This window comes from Canis aureus, chromosome 2 (assembly GCF_053574225.1).
Source record: "Canis aureus isolate CA01 chromosome 2, VMU_Caureus_v.1.0, whole genome shotgun sequence".
NCBI classification, from domain to species: Eukaryota; Metazoa; Chordata; class Mammalia; order Carnivora; family Canidae; genus Canis; species Canis aureus.
Window position 1 is genome coordinate 54,570,193 of NC_135612.1, and position 24,893 is coordinate 54,595,085.

The 24,893-nt window shown below is 39.3% G+C and overlaps 1 protein-coding gene across 1 annotated transcript in view; it reads right to left on the reverse strand.

Moving 5' to 3' along the window:
* IQGAP1 (IQ motif containing GTPase activating protein 1) overlaps window positions 1-24,893 on the reverse strand; it is a 109,026-nt gene that overhangs the window by 53,341 nt on the left and 30,792 nt on the right. Inside the window, exons 3-9 of the mRNA XM_077873087.1 lie at window positions 19,080-19,236; window positions 17,326-17,403; window positions 11,672-11,748; window positions 4,565-4,632; window positions 3,491-3,604; window positions 2,758-2,936; window positions 1,751-1,835 (exon numbers count right to left, since the gene is read on the reverse strand). Of these exons, the coding sequence (XP_077729213.1) occupies window positions 1,751-1,835; window positions 2,758-2,936; window positions 3,491-3,604; window positions 4,565-4,632; window positions 11,672-11,748; window positions 17,326-17,403; window positions 19,080-19,236 (758 nt within the window). The remainder of the gene's footprint in view (window positions 1-1,750; window positions 1,836-2,757; window positions 2,937-3,490; window positions 3,605-4,564; window positions 4,633-11,671; window positions 11,749-17,325; window positions 17,404-19,079; window positions 19,237-24,893) is intronic.

Consider the following 24,893-nt stretch of genomic DNA (forward strand, 5'->3'; position numbering starts at 1 on the left):
AATGGGCACAGGTGAGAACTGAGCTGGACCAGTGATGGGTATAATTTGGATCAGGTAAGAGATAAGGCATGAGGGCATTATAGTGAGAATACATGATTAGCAAAAGCTATAATAACGCTAATGTTTACTGAGTACTCACTAAATACCAGGCATTTTGCATGCATTATTTCACCATCTGTAGAACAAGTCTGTGCCACAGGCATCCCAAGTCAATAGCTATTAGTAAGAGGCCAAGAGACCAAGGCCCAGGTCTGAGCCACTCCACAGCGGGACTCTTCCATGAGTCATGAAATGAACAGAGTGAATATGGGAGACAATTAGGCAAATGAGTTTGTACAGAGAATTGTATGCATAAAATACCATATAAAAAACTCCACTAGGCTAGGGGTCTGCCTTTTGTCCATCAAGTTATAAGGAACCAATGCAAGTTCTTTAGTGAAAGAGTGACAAAATGAAAATGACATTTTCAAGATATGAATTCCTCAAAAGTACGTAACATATATACACAAAAATCAGTATGAATGATATAAACTCATTTTTGTTTAAGTATATTTTTAAACATATGTATAAAAATATCAGTAGTGGTGGGGGCACCTGGGTGGCTCAGTCAGTTAAGTGTCTGCCTTTGGCTCAGGTTATGATCCTGGGTCTTAGGACTGAGCCCCATGATCGACCTCCCTGCTCAGTGAGGAGTCTGCTTCTCTTTCGTCTTCTGCCCCTCCCCCTGCTTGTTCTCTTTCTCTCTCAAATAAATAAATACATAAAATCTTTTTAAAAAATCAACAGTGGTCATTTCTAGAGAACAGGGGTCTAATTTTTTATGGTTTTTTTTGTTTATGTCTGAATAATTTGCATTACTCTTTAAAAGAAAAATGAAATTATAAAATTAATTTAAAAGTAGAAAAATAGGGGTGCCTGGATGCAGTCCATTAGGCCTCCTACTCTTGGTTTCAGCTCAGGTCCTAATCTCAGGGTTGTGAGAACAAGCCCTGCATTGGGCTCCACACTCAGCAGAGTCTGCCTGAGATCTCTTTCTCCCTCTGCCCCTTCCCCCTGCTATCTCTCTCTAAATAATAAAATCCTTTTTAAAAATAAAAATAAATATAAATAAAAATAGGGGCACCTAGGTGGCTCAGTTGGTTAAGCATTTGACTCTTGATCTCAGCTTAGGTCTTGATCTCAGGGTCATGAGTTCAAGCCCTGTAGTGGGCTCCATGCTGGATATGAAGCCTACTTAAAAATATAAATAAGGGGCAGCCCGGGTGGCTCAGCGGTTTAGCGCTGCCTTCAGCCCAGAGTGTGATCCTGGAGACCCAGGATCCAGTCCCACATCAGACTCCCTGCAAGGAGCCTGCTTCTCCCTCTGCCTGTGTCTCTGACTCTCTCTCTGTCTCTCATGAATAAATAAATAAAATCTTTAATATATATATATATAAAGGAAAAATAAAATCCCTATTTAGATTTTTTTTAAGTGTATTAACCCAGGGTGAAAGAGTTAAATTAACCAAGACAAATCCAGAAGCTGCAATAGATGAGTAGATAGAAGAGGGAGGACCTGCCTAAGGATGATGGCAGCTGAGACAGAAGACATATGAACACAAGAAAACAGTAGTAGTAAGCAATAGTTCCTAAACAAGTCCACTGATACCTAAAATAAATAAACTTATACTACATTATCAGTCCAAGAATAGATCAACACTCACATTATTCTGTAACATCCCGCAGTTACCTGACTCAGGGACATACTTACTATTGACTTTGTTTATATTGCCTTGAATTTCAGCTTGAGTGAGCAGCTCCTCATAAACATCCCTTTCTCTCTCAGAGTTTTCTGTCTGAAGATGAGTAAAAAGTGTAACAAATCAGTTCAGGTCTCTAAGAAGACCTAAAAACACACTTGTATTCCTCCCCCAAACATGACAGAAAAAAGAGTAAGTGTATGGCTTAAAATCCTTAATGAAGCACAGAGTGGAATGCTACACAACCTTTAACTAAAAATGTAAAAAGCAGATCCACCTATTAACGACAAGCCCAAGGGTGCTTCCAGAGTTGGGCATGAGCAGGAAGCACTGCTGAACCCTGCCCTGCTCCCTTGTGAGCTTGCATCCTTGCCTCAGACCTGAGCAGAACAGGCACACCCAAGAACCAGATCACAGAACTTCTCATTGGTTTGCACAAAATTCAAGGATAAAAGTTAAAATGGAATCAAATACCAAAGGCTATATACTGTGTAAATCCATTTCGTTTATATATAATTCTTAAAAAGGTAAATATAGTGATCTGTTCAGATTGGGGGTTGCCTGGGGTCAGGGTGGGAAGGAGGGGATGGGGAGCAGTAGAGGCTGACTATGAAGAGAGACCTGGGGACTTTAGGGAGGATTGTTTTATAACCACACACATTTGTCAAAACCCATCAAACCCATACATGTAAAATGAGTAAATTTCACTGTGTATAAATTATACTTCAAGAAAACTGATTTTAGGGGGATCCCTGGGTGGCTCAGCAGTTTAGCGCCTGCCTTTGGCCTAGGGTATGATCTTGGAGTCCCGGGATTGAGTCCAGCATCAGGCTCCCTGCATGGAGCCTGCTTCTCCCTCTGCCTGTGTCTCTGCCTCTCTCTCTCTCTCTCTATCTCTCATGAATAAATAAATAAAATCATAAAAAAAAAAAAAAAGAAAACTGATTTTTAAAATGGAGTTACATCCAACAATGAAAGAATATAAATCAATTAAAAAGAACAGATGTTCCATTTTTACCCTGTTTTTAGCGTTTGTCATTTTCTCCTGCTTGGCCTCATAAAGCACATCCTGATAAGTGGATGCCAAGGGCTCTTCAAGATTTACAAGCATGGCGTTGGGGTTTCTCAGAGCCACAAATGTGTCGGCTGGAATTCTATGGTCAATGGCTTCATTAATGGCAATAACGGCCGCATGTACTAAAAGAAAAAATTCAAAACATAGAACACTGGGGTTATACAGAGTAAGAGATTACATGACACATCCAGAACAACATCACAACCCCCTATTGCAGGAAAAGGTTTGTTTTGATAGAGAAATGATGACTGGGGTTAGAGGAATGGCTCCCCAAATCCTATAAGCCTAGTAGTCTCTTCCTAGATATACAAAGCCACAGCTATCCCTGTGATCCCATGTCTGGGATGCTGAGTTTGGAATCTCACTGGGAAATATTAGTAAAGAGCCTTGTAAGGAGCATAAATGATGGAAATGTTCACCTTTAATCATCATGTAAATACCATTAAAAAAAAAAAAAAGAAACCCAAAGGATACTGAAATGTATAACTCACTTTCTAAATGCTTTCATTTTCATTGAAATCAATCACTTACTTCCAATAGCAATAGCACAGAAGTCCATTGCAGTGTTAAACTACCTCTATTGGCCTAAGTTTGCTAGCAAAATTCCTAGTGTCCAAGATCACTGAAAGTGGTAGCACCAATCCCATTTGAACCCACAAAATTTCTCTCTTCTTACATGCAGCTTCATCCACTGAGAGTTCATTGGCCAGGATGCCCCCGATCTTGCTGAAGGCAGGCATCTGGATCCCGTACTTCTCCAGTTCAATCTTCATATTGTTGATTTCCTCTTCTACAGGAAGAGAAAGATGAAGATGCAGGCAAGCAAGTTAAGCACCTTCCCAGAACTTAGAGAAGGAAACAGATTCCCCAACTACAAAATGGGATGAAGTGGTGGCTACCTCCCAGGACTGAAGGACTTAATAAGAAGATATATGGAAAGCAATGAACATAGTACCTGGCAAAAAGCATACACTCAGTAGACATTAACTATTATTACTATTAACAAGAGCATCAAAAATAAATATAACATGAGAAACAGCCCTACAGAAAATAGTTTCTCAAAACTGCTACTTGCGGCATTTCCTACAACGAACTAACTAACTTATGAATGGAACAGCTTTGAAGGGAGCTCAGCAACAAGTGACCCACAAGCCGACCAGATGTCTTCAATGCTAAGGTACTAGCCGCTATTAAACTATTCTGCTTCAAAGGCAGGAAGCCAAATGATAAAGAAAACAACATGTAAGGTTTAGCCCTTTGCCCTAGGTCTGGTGAACAACTTCCCTAGAAGGAAAAATGTCATAGATAAAAGTTTTTATTAAATTTAAAGTTCCCAAGTCTACAAAATAATAATCACTTCAAAAGACTTGAATCTATATTAGCTCCTAACCAATATCACCACCATTTGTTTTCTCCCCAAGCCCCCACCTATTCAAGCATTTGACAATAACAAACACACACAGAATAAGGTAAATACACTACATTTTTTTATTAAATTGTCACCTCTGCATTGTCTCATTCCCCCCCACACACCCCTTACTTTGCTCACTGCTGGTACTTGCTAAAATGAGAAAACAGAGTTTGAAATTCCCAGTTTAGCACTCTATTCAACACAGAAGTTACTTATACTTCTTTGATCTCTTTTGCCAGAGTATTTTTAAACCCCTATGTCTTTAAGATTGGAACTGTTGACTCTCCAGGCTATTTCCACATAAATCAAGCATTTCCTGCCAAGTTTATAACTCCTTACCTGTGAAGTCAACCTTTCCATATAGGTCTTGAATCTGAGGAGCCAGGCCTAGTTTGAACAGGTACAAACTAGAAGACACGATATGCAAAAAGAGTTAGGCCGCCCAGCTGCACCTAGCTGCTGCTCTTAGGTTAAAGGGGAAAGTCAGTATAAAGAACAGAAATATTCTGAACATATCCCTGAATGCTACCATATTCCCCTTTGCAGTTACCATACTTTACCTCAGGACTTTTTCTGAGTTTTACAAAATATTGTCCTAGAAAGTCACATAATGCAAAAAACACTGGACTGGGAATCAGAAGACAAGTTCAAGTCCCTGTTCTGGTTTAAATCTGATGTGTAATTAGATGGTAATATACATGTGAATATAATCATTCTAAGTGGAGAAATCTTCATTCTCGTTCTCCTTCCTGTGATCAAAAAGCTTTAACTAACAAGATACTTATAAAAGTATCATGAAAATGATTCAAGGGATGCCTGGGTGACTCAGTGGTTGAGCGTCTGCCTTTGGCTCAGGTTGTGATCCTGGGGTCCTGGGACTGAGTCCCACATCGGGCTCCCTATAGGGAGGCTGCTTCTCCCTTTGCCTAGGTCTCTGCCTCTCTCTCTGTGTGTCTCTCATGAATAAATAAAATCTTTAAAGGGGCAGCCATGGTGGCTCAGCGGTTTAGCGCCGCCTACAACTCAGGGCGTGATCCTGGAGACCCAGGATCGAGTCCCACGTCGGGCTCCTTGCATGGAGCCTGCTTCTCCCTCTGCCTGTGTCTCTGCCTCTCTGCGTATTCTCATGAATAAATAAATAAAATCTTAAAAAATAAATAAAATAAAATAAAATAAAATAAAACCTTTTAAAAAAAGAAAAAAAATCATTCCATAAAAAATCTTACGTAAACTGAATTCATACTACTGATGGAAAAGTTTCATTCAGGTAATTAATGATTTTTAAATAAACATTATATATCCTTACCGTTTAAATAAAAAAAAAAAAAAGAAATCTATTTGGCTTTAAATCTCATGAAGGAAGGAACAATAAAAGTCTTGTTCACCAGTGTCTACCCAAAACCTGGTGTGTACTAATAAATATTAATGTTTCACAGATGGAGAGATGGATAAGTCAATGTCTATAAGCCTGAGTTAGCTTAAGTGGAATCTAAGGACCTAGCAGATCAGAATCAGTAAGTTAGAAGTGCACTTTGCAGGGAAGGACATGAGCAAGACACTGATGGTCTAGTGGTAAGGGAGTAAATAAAAAACACCGAAGAAACAAATCACAGAAACTCAATAGAGCAATCCACAGTTTTTGCAAATAATCTATAAACCTCAGTTTTATCTAAACACAAATATGGATCATGTATATTACATTCACAGAACTGATCAGAATTTCAATTGTGTATAATAAACCCAAATGTATAATCCAAAAACAAGTCAAGTATTCTAAAAATACATTCTGATTTATACAGAGTAGCTAATTATTTTCTCAGTTAAGTACAAATATGATCATATGCATATGATTAAGTACTTTTATTAAGACTAAAATACTCAAAATGGAACTATATATATATAAAGCCCCCCTCAAAAATTTTTTAATCTATTCAACAAATTTTCCAAAGCAAAACAGCCAATAACATTCTATACCTGTAATATGTACCCATTCTATATATTATTTCTCCCATATAGTATGTCCCACACCTGCATTCCAAATTAATAAGAATAGTTCTCTTCAGTAATTTTTTCCTCTTTTATTTCTTCTTGGAATGAAGAAAGTGGCTGCCGCACTTTAAGAAATTTTAAGAATGTCACTTTTAGAGCCTCAAGAAGAGTGAGTTCATTTTTAAGGTCTTTCAATGTAAAATAAAGTAATGATATCACTAGCTGATATAAATAAAGTAGAGAGGGATCCCTGGGTGGCGCAGCGGTTTGGCGCCTGCCTTTGGCCCAGGGTGCGATCCTGGAGACCCGGGATCGAATCCCACGTCGGGCTCCTGGTGCATGGAGCCTGCTTCTCCCTCTGCCTATGTCTCTGCCTCTCTTTCTCTCTCTGTGACTATCATAAATAAATAAAACTTAAAAATAAATAAATAAATAAATAAATAAATAAATAAATAAATAAATAAATAAAGTAGAGAAAAAGATAAGATACTGGCACCATCTCTCTTTTATATCATTTTAATTATTGGGAATATTTTAAGGAAATGCTGGAGTTATATAAACATAACCATAATGGCCAGTCAGATCCTCTTGCCCAGAACTGAAAGTACTCCACCTCAAAGCTGAAACTTTAGATCCTACCAGTAAACAATCTTTCCTCTTGTTTTCCCATGCCTACCTCTACAAATAACTGTTAGGTCCCTACAACAGTAAACCTGTGTAAGATCAGGTTCATTTTTCTTCTTCTTTTTTCCTAGCAAAGCTATACTTTCTAGCAACAGGGGAAAGGAGGCTATGGATTCCTATTATCTTTGCTGCCCTCAGAGTAACCTGTTACTATGCTGATCTCAAAGACTGTTAATAAGGGCTCTTAAACACAAACGCAACAGGTGCTTAGGAAAGAGACTCTAGTACAGTCCACAATCCCTGATCTAAATTATTTGGGCAGATACGAATTTAGGATTCCTCAGATATTAGAAAGGCTTTATAGTATACACAGAATTACATGACATCTGTTTACTTAAAGTATGCACAGTATTATAAAACACACCCAGCAAGCCTTGAGGCAGCACCCCTAAACAATTACTTTTTTTTTTTTAAGATTTATTTATTTATTCATGAGACACACACAGAGAGAGAGAGAGAGAGAGAGAGAGAGGCAGAGACACAGGCAGAGGGAGAAGCAGGCTCCATGCAGGGAGCCTGACGTGGTACTTGATCCCAGGACTCTAGGATCATGCCTTGGGCCGAAGGCAGATGCTAAACCACTGCGCCACCCAGGGATCCCCAAATACATTACTTTTCTGCAAAGGAACATACATATAATCACAGTAAGGACAGAAATATTCTAAATAACATCAATTCTGATCAGATTTTGCCAACAAATGAGTTTGAACCAAGCCTAAATATAATTTTCAGCTTTTACATTTCTTTTGAATTTAGGTTACAGGACTATGGGCCAATTTAATCCCAAAATCAATTCTTAGATATCAGAGGAAATGGAAATAAAGTATACAAATACATGTGAAATAAAGAATTGTGGTCGGGACGCCTGGGTGGCTCAGCAGTTGGGCATCTCCTTTAGGCTCAGGGCGTGATCCTGGGATCTGGGATTGAGTCCCTCATCAGGCTCCTTACAGGGAGCCTGCTTCTCCCTCTGCCTGTGTCTCTGCCTCTCTGTGTCTCTCATGAATAAATAAATAAAATCTTAAAAAAAAAAAAAAAAGAATTGAGGTCTTCTCTGGGGGTGGAATATAATCCAGAAAAATAATTTAGCAAGACTAAATACAGTAAATATCTCTGCAGTGATGCCAGTCAAGACTTTTAAAAAGAGAGAAAAAAGAAAAGAGAAAAGCAAAGCAAACAAGCAGGGAGAAAACAGAGAGATAATACTTCTCTGTTAACCAAAATCAAAAAGGGAGAAAGTGCCTCACCCCACACAGCAGAGTGTGGAGCCGGCCTCGATCACTGCTGTACTACATGGTGAAGAAGAGGTTCCAAGCAGGTCTAAACTGCCTAGATATCAAGGGCTGCCAGCCTTTAAGGAAAAACACTCCAGGAAGGAAAGAAGTCATAAATCACCAACCAGAACACATTGCTCTGTATATAATTTCTTTTTTTAAAAAGATTTATTTAGTTATTTATTTATGATAGACAGAGAGAGAGAGAGAGAGAGAGAGAGAGGCAGAGACACAGGCAGAAGGAGAAGCAGGCTCCATGCCAGAAGCCCGATGTGGGACTCGATCCCGGGACTCCAGGATCGGGCCCTGGGCCAAAGGCAGGCGCTAAACCGCTGAGCCACCCAGGGATCCCCGCTCTGTATATAATTTCTAAGCACAGGTTGCATATTAAAGAGAAATGAAAAACAATAGTGGACTTTCTCTTTCTGATTCTGACGCCATCATGAGAAAGGCACAGTTAATTCTTCATCTCCAAATCAGAGAATTTGAGGGCCTGGGAGCCAGGTCACATTGCAGAGAGCTATGGCTGTGGAACACACAAAGTGGAGTTTCACCAGCTAGGCCTCTTGTCTGCCAAGTTCAGAAATCCATTGTAGGTATAACCTTCACAAGGTTATCAATTCAGACAGACCTCACTGTAACACAGAGCCAATCACAATATTCAGAATTAATCTGATTTTGGCTCAGATACACTCATTTGAAATTGCTACAATCTGAACATTCCCCTAGATACAACCCACTCCTAAATACCTTTTAAAAATCCTAAAAAAAAAAAAAAAAAAAAAAAATCCTTGTTACTCTTGTCTGACATTATGTCATGTACCTTAGAGAGAAGATAAAGAAATGAAAGGCATGACCTCTGTCCCTAAGATGCTAATAATATAATAAAGAGAAAGTAAACATATGAAAGAAACAATAGAACTAAGAAACACATGGGTTTAGACCAAGGAATGAACTGGAGTCACTGGAAATCACAAAAGTTCACCAAGAAGGTGGAAATTGAATTAAAACTTGACTGGATATAGACACAAACATGAAGTGTCACCTGATAAAAGAAAGCACCATTTCCTTTTTTTCATTTATAGGGCAAAAAATATCCCTTCAAGCTAGAGAGCAGAAAGGAAGATTTGTTACAATGTGTGATTTTGATACAAACATTTATTGACTAGCTACTATATTGCTAGAGGCATATAAGTACTAGAGACACAAAGATAAAGAGTAACAGAAATAGGCCCTGCCTGGGAGGAGTCCACAGAGAGCAAGCAATAAGAACTAATAACCAGAGTAGGATGTAAAAGCCCTATGCTTGAAGTAAGAGGTATGTGCAAATACTAGAAGAGCACAAGGATGGGAAGTAGCTAATTCTATTTGAGGGAGAAAAAGTAAAAAGAAGGTATCAGTGAACAGGCAGCATTCCACAGTAGCAGCTAGAGAAGAGCATGGGTCAAACTAGGGAGTAAAGCGGCATTTAGGCAGCAGAAACAGAATAACCCAAGGCACAGAGCCAGTGCTGTCCACTAGTTTTCAGCTACATTCTTTCTTTTGTGGGTCTCACATGAACTCCAGTGATCCCAACGATCTGGCACATGTTGGATCAAACTGGAGACGACAGACTTCTCATGGGTCTATATTATTCATATATTCATATAGATAATTAACATGTACACATACAGGATGACTTGTAAAATGGGTAGCCTGAGCAAAGAAATCCCATCTGCATGTCCCGTTTACTTCTACCATCTTCTCGTTTAGCCCTATGGCCATCAGGTAAATCTGTACAACTCTGATATGGTTCTATCATATTTACTGAACCCCACCCTCCCTCCACACACATCACCTCTTCCTTCCAATACAGTACACTTCACTGATTCTAAGAGCCAAGGACCTGAAATTAAGCCATCTTCAAAATCTGCTATGAAATTATGAAAAAATATATATTTTGTTTCAGTTCCTATTTATCATATTTGTTTGGCATAAACATTACCTAATGAACAAATGGCTTGGTGAGAGCCTAGAAAAACCAAATAAATTAAAAATCAACCATTTGATATTTGCTGGCTTTATTTGAAGATTTTTATAAAATTTAATCATACTACCAAAGTATTAAGACATGGTGGTTGGGGAGCCCCAGTGGCTCAGCGGTTTAGCGTCGCCTACAGCTCAGGGCATGATCCTGGAGACCTGGGATCGAGTCCCATGTCAGGCTCCCTGCATGGAGCCTGCTTCTCCCTCTGCCTGTGTCTCTGCCTCTCTCTCTCTCTCTCCTGTGTATTCTCATGAATAAATAAATAAAATCTTAAAAAAAAAAAAGGACATGGTGGTTGTATTTTGTAATTCAACTACTGGCTTGTGACAAAACAGTAAAGTTTCAAAATATATATCCTTTTTGTAATTTTTAAGAAATTTGAATTAAAAAGAAAGGAACTGCATCTCAGCTGAAATGCACAGTTCACAGAAACACTAGATCAACAATGAAAGACTATACTATGTTTTCAGGGCCAAATTATCTGCTATTACTGGGATAAATAAATTCCTTCTCCCTACTCCCCAGAAAAACACAGCTGTTTCCCACCATTTTGTTAAAACAATAATAATCGGGATCCCTGGGTAGCGCAGCGGTTTAGCGCCTGCCTTTGGCCCAGGGCGCGATCCTGGAGACCCGGGATCGAATCCCACGTCGGGCTCCCGGTACATGGAGCCTGCTTCTCCCTCTGCCTGTGTCTCTGCCTCTCTCTCTCTCTCTGTGTGTGACTATCATAAATAAAAAAATAAAAAAAAAAGACAATAATAATCTATTTTATTTGGAAATCCTAAAGCTAATGCAAAAACTTTTTCATTACGCCATACACAAAAAGCTGTACATTCAATTGTTATTCCTAAATGGCTTTTAAAAAATTGAGATAGAATTGACATAAACATTACATTAGTTTCAGGTGTACAACATGATTCAATATACATATATATTGCAAAATGATCACCTCAATAAGTCTCCTTAACATCCACCACCACACATAATTATGGATTTGTTTTTCCTTGTGCTAAGAAACTTTTAAAAATATATGTTTATTTAATTGAGAGAGAGAGAGAAAGAGCTTGAGTGGGACAGGAGGAGGGGCAGAGGGAGACAGAGAAAGCAGACTACCCCTGTGTGGGGAGCCTGATGTGGGCTCAATCCCAAGACCTTGAGATCATGACCTGAGCTGAAACCAAAAATTGGATGCTGAACTGACTGAGCCACCGAGGTGTCCCATGCTGAGAACTTTTAAGATCTACTCTCCTAGCAACTTTCAAGCATAAGGCTACATCATTATTAACTAAAACCCCCATGCAGTACATTATAATCCCAGGACTTAGTTAACTATTTTATAGCTAGAAGTCTGTAACGTTTGAGCTCCTTAACCCATTTTGTCCCCCCCGCAAAACCTCCACCTCTGGCAACTCAGCAATCTGTTCTCTGTGTCTATGTACACTGTTTATTTTACCACAAATATCTGATTACCTGAGTGCATGGATACAGTAGATACATCTTGGCATGTTTTTTCGATCATAGATATCTGTAGTTTCTGGGTAAAAAATCTAAGAAGGAATAAAAGAAGCACAGTAAGGTATCCATCCACTGGATCTTTCACCAATCATCAATAATATAAATAGAACGATTAGAAAATATTATGGGCATTCAGCAAGTAACTTCATTAGGGAGAACAGACAATTCATCCTAAGTAATGCAAGGAATAAAATACAGTAATACAGAATAAAAAGCACTAGTTGGAAAAGCCTTATTTGGTTAACCCACTGAATTTTACCAGGTATGTGAAAGTGATTTGCTTACTGCAGACTCAGATACAGGCAGATGACACTCAGCTCTAGTGCAGTTTAAATCACCAGTAAATGTTGGAAACTTTAAAGCCCTGCAATCTTCCCAATTCCTGTCTATGATGCCTACATTCATTAATAATTCAACAATGAACATTTACTTAGGTGCTTTCGGTTTGTGAACTCCTACATTTAGACACTGAAGAAAACTACAAAATATTATAATGTGTTATTCTGCAGGGATGCTTGGCTGGTTCATTTGGTGGAGTGTACAACTCAATCTCCAGGCTGTAAGTTCAAGCCCCACAATAGGTATAGAGGTTACTTAAAATCTTTTTTTAAAATGTGTTACATGCTAGGAAGAAGAGAAAAGATACACAGATGAAGTAGCTAGAATATATAATATGTATGGGAATATGGAAGATCAGTAGTTATTCTGGGTACCACTTGCCACAAATAATCAATTACTTGTGTTATTATCTGTTTGACTACACACTACATGAAGGCAGGGACCAGGTCTATGCAATTCACTGCCACATCTTCAATGCCAAGCCCAGAGCCAAGGTCATGGAAGGGGCTCTACATTTAATGAATTAGTGAATGAGGCTGAATAGCAACATAGTAGGTTTAGATTGGATATAATCTTGAATTTCAAGATCTATCTTCATGGTGATGTGGCACCATACAATTCATTCTATAATTTAGGGGGAGGTAACAGTGATCTGGAGAAGGGAAAGACTGAATTTTGAGGCTGTCAGAAGAATCTGGATGAGCAGGGAAAGGCCTTAACCAAGGCAGGAGGAAGAGTACCACAGCACGTTGTACCTATTAGAGTCCTTGACACATCATGTTTGTTTGTTTTCATGCTTTTCACACAATACCTACAGCTCTCAACTAGAAAGAATTGCCCCTGTCAAGAGATGAGATGTACTATAATCATCTTTCTGATAATTTTTCAAACTCTGCATGCTCACTTTCCAAGACAGATATGTCATTTCCTGAAGGGTGAAGATAACAGTTGTGTTGGGCCACCCTTCCCAAAAACAGTACAGAATACATTTTAGAAAATAACAAAAATACAGCTGGGTAGGGTAGGATGCAATTAGATTATGAGGACCTTCAAAGTCAGACAAGTTTGAACTTGATATGCAGGCCACAGAGAAGTCCCAGCTCTGAAGCCAAGGATAAAAAACAGCGCCTCGGGAAGATCTGACTGGAGACAGGACACAGGATATAATGAATAGTGGAAAAAAAAAAAAAAAAAAATGAATAGTGGAGAAATCGAAGCTAAGGAGGCAGGCTGATAATCTCTTTCAACAGACAAAAGAAACATTTCAAGTACATGAGGAAGGCTTGGGGGATAAGTGCATTTAGGAGTTCAAGGTAACCTCAAGATTTTGAGACGGGATGACTGGGGAAATGAGGACAGCCTACCATTTAGTATAGAGGAGGGGAGGTTCAGTTGGGGGAAAAGGAAGGTTTACTTTCAGATAGGAATTCTAGCTAATAGAAAGCTATTCAAGGAGAACTGTCCAGCAGCCATTTGAATACAATGTGTTTATCTTCTAAGAAAGTCTTCAAAATAACTGAAACCATAAGAACAAGAATGTAGCTAAAATAAGGACTGCATCTTAAAGAACCCCCACCACTAGGATATGGGAGGTAGAACACATGAGGAAGACGGAGGACAGATTTAAAACAACGAAAAAATTGGGGATCCCTGGGTGGCTCAGCGGTTTGGCGCCTGCCTTCGGCCCAGGGCGTAGTCCTAGGGTCTCGGGATCGAGTCCCATGTCGAGCTCCCTGCATGGAGCCTGTTTCTCCCTCTGCCTGTGTCTCTGCCTCATTCTCTCTGTCTCTCATGAATAAATTATAAATTATAAAACACACACACACACACACACACACACACACACACACAATGAAAAAAATCAAAGTCAAAGGGTGCCTGGCTGACTGAGTCAAGAGAGCAGGTGAATCTTGATTTCGTGGTTATGAGTTCAAGCCCCACATTGGGTGTAGAGATTACTTAGAAATAAAATCTTAAAAAAAAAAAAAAAATCAAGTCAAAAATCACAAAATATTTCCTAGAGAGGTAGGTAGCCAACAGGACCAATTATAATAAAAAGACTAAAAGGATAAGAATCAAAAACTTATAACATTAAGTTCCTACAATTAGCCTATATGTACCATATTAAGAGATTAGGGAAGGCATTCCTGTAAACACTACATATGTATTGTCAATTATATATCATACAGTATATTATGGGCAACAGTTTTTCAGCTAAGTATCATTAGTCCACATTATTCAAGTCTTCTAGATCTAAGTCATGTAGAGTGGACATTTCAAGGCTGATAACCATGATAACCCTGTTGTCCCTGAAAGTTTTTGGGGAATTCTACATTTGTTGCAGTGGTGATCCAGGACAATATATTACCATTAGTAAACCAAAAAAGTAGTAAAATTAAATCATTAAAAAAGCATTTTGTAGTAACAATACTACTAGTACAAGCATATATTAATGAAGCTCTTAGTATTATTCAGAAGAGGTTAAATCACCACTGCCCATCAGGCATATTTCAGAAGAAACAGGTAGAAGACGGGACGCCTGGGTGGCTCAGTGGTTGAGCATCTGCCTTAGGCTCAGGTCATGATCCTGGGGTCCTGGGATTGAGTCCCACATTGGGCTCCCTGCATGGATCCTGCTTCTCCCTCTGCCTATGTCTCTGCCTCTCTCTGTGTGTCTCTCATGAATAAATAAAAATAATAAAAAGTAACAGGTACAAGAAGATATAGGTGCACAGAAAGGCAAAGTATGTTTAAGAACTTGACATACTAGAGATCCCTGAGTGGCTCAGCAGTTTAGCACCTGCCTTCCACCCAGGGCGTGATCCTGGAGTCCCGGGATCGAGGCTCAAATTGAGCTCCCTACATGGAGCCTGCTTCTCCCTCTGCCTGTTGTGTCTCTGCTTCTCTCTCTGTGTGTGTCTCTCTCATGAAAAAATAAATAAAATCTTAAAAAAAAAAAAAAAAAAAAAGAACTTGACATATTGCATTTCCTGACATTGGTGGGCCTAATTCTCAAACCTACCAGTGCAAGGAAGAGAGCTTCAGAACTTTGTTCTGAAAAAAAAAAAAAAAAAAAGAGGACAAAGGCTAGTCTTCTGCAAAGACTTGACTCTGGATTTAACTCAATTCAAAACACATATGAAGAATTGAGCTTGGTGCTATGCTAAATACCAAATGTTCATCTCCCAGTGGTTCCAGCCACTTTGTGATCCTCCTTATCTCACTCTTTTTCAATATTTCTTTGGTTACAAAAATTTAGACTCTACAGGAAATTATAAAGAAAATAAAATCCACCCCTTAATCCGATCACACCAAAATAAAAACTATTATCTCCTTACCAACCTTTCCCAAAAGTATTCACTTTTACACATAAAAATAGCAATCTCACCTTAGCCAGAACACAAACTCTTTTATAACTTTAGCCTATTTGGAGTTTTATTCTCCACTTCATACCTCACAGACAATTTCCTTTGTCAATACAGATTAAAATCATCCTTTCTAGGGATCCCTGGGTGGCGCAGCAGTTTGGCGCCTGCCTTTGGCCCAGGGCGCGATCCTGGAGACCCGGGATCGAATCCCACATCGGGCTCCCGGTGCATGGAGCCTGCTTCTCCCTCTGCCTATGTCTCTACCTCTCTCTCTCTCTCTCTCTCTCTCCCTCTCTGTGACTATCATAAATAAATTTTTAAAAAATCATTAATAAAAAAATAATAAATAAAAAAATAAAATCATCCTTTCTAATGGCTGTACTATTGTTTGACTGGCTGCAGCACAATTAATGCTCCTAGTGAAGGAACATGTGATTGTTATCAATTTTTCCTATTCTAAGCCATGCTGAAAAACCCTTATATGTCCATCTTTTCGGGCTTATCTGATTTGGGGCAGAGATAAATTCCTAGAAGTAGAATCCTTAGGTCAAAGGATATGGAAAACAAAAAAGGTGTCCATGCCTCTAAGAGTTGACAACACAGTATGGCCTTCTGGATTCAAGATAGGATGGAGGGGTGTGGAGGCTAGAGGTGGCAATTTCAGTAAGAGCAGTGCTAAATAAAATAAACTCCTAAGCGGAACATTCAAGGATGCACACTCACTCTAAACCCATCCAACTATACACATGAAATATGTGCATTTCTCCATGCCAACTGTACCTCAAGATGTTTTAAAACACAAATACTACAGCCATCACCAAAACAAGATAAAAAAAGTAAATGTCATTATATTGCCTCTACAATTTGAAACATAAAATAATAGCACATCAAGCTCTCTTACAGATAGAGGAGAATTCTGCAGCTGAAAAATGATGTTTCTAAAATATTTCCTGGGGTCCCTGGGTGGCTCAGCGGTTCAGCGCCTGCCTCCCTCTGCCTGTGTCTCTGCCTCTCTCTCTGCCTCTCTCTCTCTCTCTATGTCTATCATGAATAAATAAAATATTTTAAAAATAAAGTATTTCCTTGTATTTCCTAACATCAAATATTAATGTTGCAACTTTGTGACTAAATAAGAACACTAAATTGTATACTTTTAAAAGGTGGATTTCAAAAAAAAAATTTTTTTTAAGTAAAAAGGTGGATTTCATGGCATGTGAATTTCAATATAAGTCTACAACTTGATGTAGTAAATGACATCATAGGGAATTTCTCTAGGATGAGATGAAGCAGGGATGAAGAATATAAAAGAAAGAACAAAACTATTCCTAAAACAAACAGAAGAAATAGATCTTTTAGGACTTAAAAAAAAAAAACAGAAAACCACCAAAGATTCAATTGAGAATAATTTTTTTAAAAGATTTTATTCATTTATTCATGAGAGACACACGGGGGGGGGGGGGGGGGAGGGGCAGAGACACAGGCAGAGGGAGAAGCAGGCTCCATGCAGGGAATCCGATGTGGGACTCGATCCCGGGTCTCCAGGATCACACCCTGGGCGGAAGGCGGCGCTAAACCGCTGAGCCGGGATCCCTGGGTGGCACAGCGGTTTGGCGCCTGCCTTTGGCCCAGGGTGCGATCCTGGAGACCTGGGATCGAATCCCACGTCAGGCTCCCAGTGCATGGAGCCTGCTTCTCCCTCTGCCTGTGTCTCTGCCTCTCTCTCTCTCTCTCTCTCTCTCTCTATGACTATCATAAATAAATACAATTAAAAAATAAAAAAATAAAAAAATAAACCACTGAGCCACCCGGGCCGCCCTCAATTGAGAATAATTTTACAGGCAGAATAACTATGTGCCAAAACAGCCTGATCTAAGCCAGAACTCTGAATATCATGTAAGTTACCTTAGGCAATCCAATCTCATCCATGGCATTCAACCACTGAATCACGTTATCAGTATGTCTAAAGTGCAGGCCGGTTGCCTAGAACAAATAAGAGACAATTAGGCACTGTTGGCAACATTGAAGCAAATACTAAATACTCTTTTTGCAACAAAAGTTTCCTTATGAGACTTTGCAAGGTCCCCTTAAATTGAAGATCTATAGCATCATGTTCACATTCCAATCCTAAAAAGCCAAATCCACATCTCAGCTCCTCTCACTTGAGAACCATCTGGAGAATCTTCCTGTATAATGAGCTCTACAGAACAGTCTTTGGAATTCAATTATGCTGGATTCAATCCCTGGCTTGACCATCTACTGGTGACAGTGGGCAGGTCACTTCACCTTTTTGAATTTCCTCATCTTTAACACCTACTTTATATGTTTATTGTAAAGATGAAGTGGGAAAACATACAAAAGCACCCAGTGTGGTATCTGGCAGGTAGAAAATATTCACAAACTAACAGATATTATTAAGTGTGTTAATCAGGGTTTTCTTAGTACCACTCACACAAATATCCCCCCTCTAAACCTCTAGATTTGTTATCTTACAGAAAGATTTACTCTCTGGAGGGGAAGAGGGGCAGGGCCATTGTTTCTATTGCCATGCAGTCTCCACTCTTGTTTTAAATGTCTTGTTGTTTGAGGTGCCTGGGTGGCTCAGTCAGCTAAGCATCCAACTCTAGGTTTTGGTTCAGGTCATGATCCCGGAGTCATGGGATCAAGCCCTGCACTGGGCTCCACACTCAGTGGGGAGTCTGCTTGAGATTCTCTCGCCCTCTGTGGCTCCCTCCTGTTCATGCTAGCCTGCATTCTCTCTCCCTCTCTCTCTAAAAATAAGTAAATCTTTTTAAATGAACGAATGTCTTGCTGCTCTGCCCCACACTGTATAGGGCTCAACAGAAGAGCTCCAGAATTGCCTTCAGAAAAGGAAAGTTTCTCTTTGGGATGTTAATTTCGGTTTTAGGACCTTTATCTTCTCCTTGTCCTTTGAATATAGACATAAAACATAACTTCTTTTGATTCTATCTTCATCCTTAGCTCATTTCAAGTTCTGGTCCAACTCCTACAGTTACCTCGATTACAGCTGCTCTTGGTTTTGTAATCTCTCACTATCTTTTACATTCTTCCTTTTCTAAATAGCTCCTCCTAGGAAAGCTCCTCCACAACAGAGTTTGGTCCTTGTCAACATCCCAACTTGATTTCTGTTTTTCATGGCTCTGGGCCACAAGAATCAAAGCCTCTCACTTACCTTGATTTCCTGAAATTGGATTGCTTTCTCAATTTACCTTGAATTCTAGTATCACAGAGGGGCCTTTTTTCCTAAAGGTGTGTTGCTATTGCTTTCAATTTGCCAACAAATCTCATTGCTTGGTTAAAATTGAAATTGTAATTCCCCCTAGTTACTTCCTCCATCTTTTTTTTTTTTTTTTTTTTTTTTTACTTCCTCCATCTTCTAAGAAATTTTTAAAAATTCATCAAGGACCATGAATATTTCTAGACCTACACCATTACAGGAATTGTATCAACAATACAGACTGCCACCTTTTAATGCCATGCCTGACTTTGCACTCTCTTCTCCACTCTGCCAGGTACTTTATTTTGCTAGAACAAATACATTCACACATATTTCTCAATAACTCTTATACAGGGTAAAGTCCACTAATCTTCTCTTCTAAGTGTATGGAAATTTAAGCACCAAGCAAGGAAGGACTCACCTTGTATCTGGTCTGCTCTCGATCGTAAATTTTCTTCAGGGACACCACTTTGGGAGAGAAGAAGTTTCCTAGTTTGGCAAGGTAGACCCCATTCCTAAGCCCCTCTTCCAGTTCTGTGGTAGGAGGCAGGTCTTCCCCAAGACATGCTTCCATCCACCTGCAAGAAAGGGAGAGGACTTGAGAAGAGAGGGAAGGTCTGATCCCCTCCTTAAGAGATTCTGAGCTTTATTTCCATTCTCTATGGAGGAGCTTAAGTTCCACATAAGCAGTGCTCTTTTTTTTTTTTTTTAAGATTTTATCCATTTATTCATGAGAGACACAGAGAGAGAGAGAGAAAGGCAGAGACACAGGCAGAGGGAGAAGTAGGCTCCATCGGGAGCCCGACGCGGGACTCGATCCCGGCACTCCAGGATCACACCCTGGGCCAAAGGTGGGCGCTAAACCGCTGAGCCACCCAGGTTGCCTGCAGTGCTCTTTTAAGGTGCAATTTCACACATATCCTTGTCCTGACCCAGTCCGATCTCAGAGGCAAGGAACTCAGAAAAACTCCAGAACATCAAGGCCTCCTTCTCTACCCTGCTTTCTGCCCCTGAGCCAGCAGAGCTGGCTGGTTCCCCTGGCCCCAACAGCCCAGAAACCTCAGACCCTAACCCTAAGTTACTCCTGCAGAAGCCCTAAGAATAGTCATTTGTGGCTGAAGCCAGAATTTCAGCTTTTCAAAAATTTAAATATATTGATGTTCTCCTCCAGTTTCAGAATCCACAGTGAATTTCTAGGTTCAGATTTTAAGGTTGTTTGGGGATTGCATGAATAGTCAATTATCTCAGTTAAAATAGGGAAGAAAATGCCAATGGAATCAGTAAAAATGAATGCATTTTTCAGAGGTGGAGAAAGAGGTTGTAAAGGGGAAAGGAAAAGAAAACTATTTTCTCCCTAGAACACCTCTCAAGAGATTTCAGAAGGCCCAAGATAAAACAACACAATCTGCACATATTTTCTACCAACAGAAATGGAGGTAACTAAAAATCATTTAAGGTGATGAGTTCGTTTTTTGGGTTTTTTTGGTTTTTTTTAAGATGTTATTTATTTACTAGAGAGAGCCAGAGAGCAGGAAGGGGGGGGGGGGGGGGAGAGTGAAGGAAAAGAAAAATCCCAACTGAGCAGGGAACCTCCTGAGATCGTGACCTGAGCATGACCCTTAACCAACTGAGCCACCCAAACCTACCTACCCCAAGGCGATGTATTTTTTTTTAATTTTATCTATTTATTCATGAGACACAGAGAGAGAGGCAGAGATATAGGAAGAGGGAGAAGCAGACTCTCCGTAGGAGCCCAATGCAGGGCTCAATCCCAGGCCCCGGGATCACGACCTGGGCCAAAGGCAGACACTCAACTTCTGAGCCACCTAGGCGCCCCATGGCGATGGTTTTTTAAACTATTTTTTAAGTCACAGCATCCTTTGAGTATCTAAGGAAATCCTTCCCCAGAAAAATGTACATATACTGAAATTTAATATATAATTTCAGGGGCACCCGGGTGGCTCAATCAGTTAAGCATCCGACTCTTGGTTTTAGCTCAAGTCATGAATATCAGGGCTGTGAGATCAAGCCCCATGTCCAGCTCCATGAAGAGTCTACTTGGGATTCTCTCTCTTAAATAAAAAATAAATAAAATCATTAAAAAAATATGTAATTTCAGAGATTTCACTGGCTCCATATTAAAAATCCCTAATTTAAAATTATTCTACTTGGGATGCCTGGCTGGCTCAGAATATGCATGGAGCTTACTTTCATTTATTTGATTTTCTTCTTAGTCCCAAATCCAAGATTTCTGATTCAAATCAATTTTTGTATCTTAGTAAAGTTTTTGAGTTTTCCTCACATTTCTTAAGACATTGTTTTGGTAGTTTATTATTTATTTTTTTGTTTTTGTTTTTGTGATTTTGTTCCTTTTCTCATTTTTTTTCTTTTTTAAGTAGGCTCCATGCCCAATGTGGGGCTTGAACTCATGACCCTGAGATCTAGAGTCACATGCTTCCCTGACTGAGCCAACCAGGCACCCCCCCTTACTTTTATTTATATAAGAATAAATAAATACACACACACACACACACACACACACGAGTGCATGTGTGCCTACGTGTGTATGTGTGTATTATTCTACTCAAATTTCATACATTCTTTACCATACTGTTAAAAAACTCCCCAAACACTAGATGTTGCCTGGTCTATTTTACTAGTGTTAAATCTGTGAAAAGACAAATGAAAAAAAACTGAAAGATACAGCTGAATGAAGTAAAAACTGGATTTACCACCGAGTAGGACAACATAAAAAGGAAACATTTATAATGTTCATTGATATACAGAAGCTTGAATTAAAAGGCAAATAAAACTGGAAGAAATATTTAATTATGCCATATTTTATAGACACAACATATATATCCATGAAAATTTACATGAAAACACTAACATTAATAGGAAAACAAGCCAGATAATATGTACATGTATTTCTGATCCCATTTATGCATTTATGTAATTCTTTTTTTTTTAAGATTTTATTTATTTATTCATAGAGACAGAGAGAGAGAGAGAGGCAGAGACACAGGCAGAGGGAGAAGCAGGCATCATACAGAGAGCCTGACGTGGGACTAATCCAGGGTCTCCAGGATCACGCCCTGGGCTGCAGGCGGCGCTAAACCGCTGCACCACCGGGGCTGCCCCATTTATGTAATTCGTGTTCATAAAATTGCTTGAAGGATATACAATAGAGCCCTTCAATTTTTTATTGCTAAAAGGAATATGGCCATCAGCTCCTGGCAACCCTGGCTCTCAGGGGACAGTCTAACTTGTGCTCTCATTAACAGAAACAAACCTAGAACAACTGTAGTGTAAGCCAAAAACAGCCCTTTACCATATAATGGTATGAGGAAAAAAATTACTTTCTCTTGAAAACAAGGTAAACACATAGGGAAGACAATGAATAAACAGCACAGTACATGCTTTTGCCTTGAAAACAGAGCTAGTTACCAAAGATATTTCGGTTCACCTCTGAGATTACTACATCAAAATCAAAGTAAAAGGAATGCCAGCATCAACATCTCCCACAAGCCTCTATCCTCGCCTTCCCTACACAAACTGCTGGAAAACAATCCCCATTAACAAGCTAGATTTAAAATACCTTGCACATCACAGAAATGTTTGGCCAGAAGAGCCAATTGTGATCTGGTGAAAAGGGCTAAGGGAGAGCTAGAAGAAATAGGCCAAATACAGAGGTGTCTCTTAGCTGCCGCAAACCCAAGGCTGCCTTCCAAGTTACCACACATGGGATGGTGACCTTCGTCTCAACAGAGTATCACCCGGCTCATTTATAAGTTTAGAGAAATGAAATAAAATAGGTTAAATCAGGACCAAATTGCTTTGGAAAACTGAAAGCACTAAGTAGGGTACTATGTTACTCTAATGTTTAATATTAGAAGTCTAGATTCAAAAATAACCCCAAGAAGATATAACAAACCCTTCTTTTTGTCCTCTACAGCCCATCTGAGATTTCTTCTTCTGTCACTAAACCAGAGAATCACAACATGATAGCCAAGAACTTGAAGCACATCTATGGCAAATCCCTTTGGGTTGTTTTTGTTTTTTTTGTTTTTTTTTCAATATAATACATATCCATTAAGAGAAAATTATTAGACAGTTCTCAATATTTTATGAATATATTCCATGTTATATAATTTCTGAAGACTAAGTTACATAAAAACTCTACCAAGTGCTTAATTGGTTACCTACTCATGTCACTTCCAAATATTTTCAACCATTAAATAATACTGCAAAGAACAGCTTTGTGCACAATGTTCTGCTGCACTTAGAATTAATTCCTAAGGAAAGGACCTTAGAAGTAATTCCAGAGATGCCTGGGTGACCCAGTGATTGAGTGTCTGTCTGCCTTTGACTCAGGTCATGATCCCAGGGTTCTAGGATCGAGTCCCACATTGGGATCCCTACAGGGATCCTGCTTCTCCCTCTGCCTATGTCTCTCTCTCTCTCTGTGAGTCTCTCATGAATAAATATATGAAATCTTTAAAAAGAAAAAAAAAAGGAAGTGTAACTACAAAACAAAAAATTATAAACATTAAAGAAACGTTTTTTATCGTCCAAAAACTTACCAAAGGCTACACCTATTTGTACAACTCCCTCAATTTTACAAGTATAAGGTCTATCCAAAGTCAACTACTAGCTAGTGGCAAAGACAGAATAACAGGACCCTGATTTCTAGTTAAGAATCCTCTTCACTAGACTACTGTTGCTCTTACCACTCAGTCCAAAAATCTAATAGGGCTGGGCCCATTAGGGCAGAATGAACACGGCAAAGTGTAAAATATCCTATAGAGGAAAAAGTCTAGTATCTCTCTGTGTTCTGTACACTAAATAGGGTTTTAAGTATTTTAGTTTAACTGTAAGTCCACAATGATTTTCAACTCAGACACAAAGCTTTCTTATAAAATATAAGCATTTGGTTTAGCTTTATAAATACATTTTATGTTATTTTTTAAGACTTTCTTTTTAAGTAATCTCTACACCCAACATGGGGCTTAAATTTATAATCCTGAGATTAAGTCACATGCTCTACCAACTGAGCCAGCCAGGCGCCCCTTGCTTTATAAATACATTTTTAAATAAATTTATGCATAGATCCCTACCTTGCACCACACACAAAAATCAACTCAAAATGGATTACAGACTTGAACAAATGACCAAAAACCATAAATTCCAAGAAGGAAATACTGGAGGTAAGCTCCTTAACATCAGTATTGGCAATGATATTTTTGGTTTTGACATCAAAAGCATCAAAAGCAAAAATAAACAGAAGTGGAACTATATCAAACTAAACAGCTCTTGCACAAAGGAAACCATCAACAAAATGAAACCTACAAAATGGAAGAAAGTATCTGCAAATCATGAATCTGATAAAAGGTTAATATTCAAAATATATAAAGACTTCATACAACTCAACATTAAAAAAAACAATCCAAATTACAAGTGGGCAGAGGAACTGAAGAGGCACTTTTCCAAAGACATACAAAAGGTGCTAATCATCAGGGAAATGCAAATCAAAACCTCAATGAGACATCACCTCACACTTATTAGAACAATCATCATCAAAAGGGCAAAAGAGGGATCCCTGGGTGGCCAGCGGTTTGGCGCCTCCCTTTGGCCCAGGGCGCGATCCTGGAGACCCGGGATCCTGGAGACCCGGGATCGAATCCCACGTCGGGCTCCCGGTGCATGGAGCCTGCTTCTCCCTCTCCCTGTGTCTCTGCCTCTCTCTCTCTCTCTCTCTCTCTCTGTGTGTGTGACTATCATAAATAATAAATAAAAATTAAAAAAAAAAAAAAAGGGCAAAAGAGGGCAGCCCCAGTGGCTTAAAGGTTTAGCAGCCGCCATCAGCCATCAGCCATCAGCCATCAGCCCGGGGTGTGATCCTGGAGATAGGGATCTCCAGCCCGGGAACGGAGTCCCACATCAGGCTCCCTGCATGGATCCTGCTTCTCTCTCTGCCTGTGTTTCTGCCTGTGTGTGTCTGTGTCTGTGTGTGTGTGTGTGTGTGTGTGTGTGTCTCATGAATGAATAAATAAAATCTTTAAAAAAAAAAAGGGGCAGAAGACAACAAGTGTTGGAAAAAATGTAAAGAAAAGAGAACCCGTTTGCACTACTGGTGAGAATGTAAACTGGTGCAGCTGTTAAGGAGAAATATGTGAAGATTCCTTAAAAAATTAAAAATAGGACTGCATATGTATGATTCAGCAATCCCAATTCT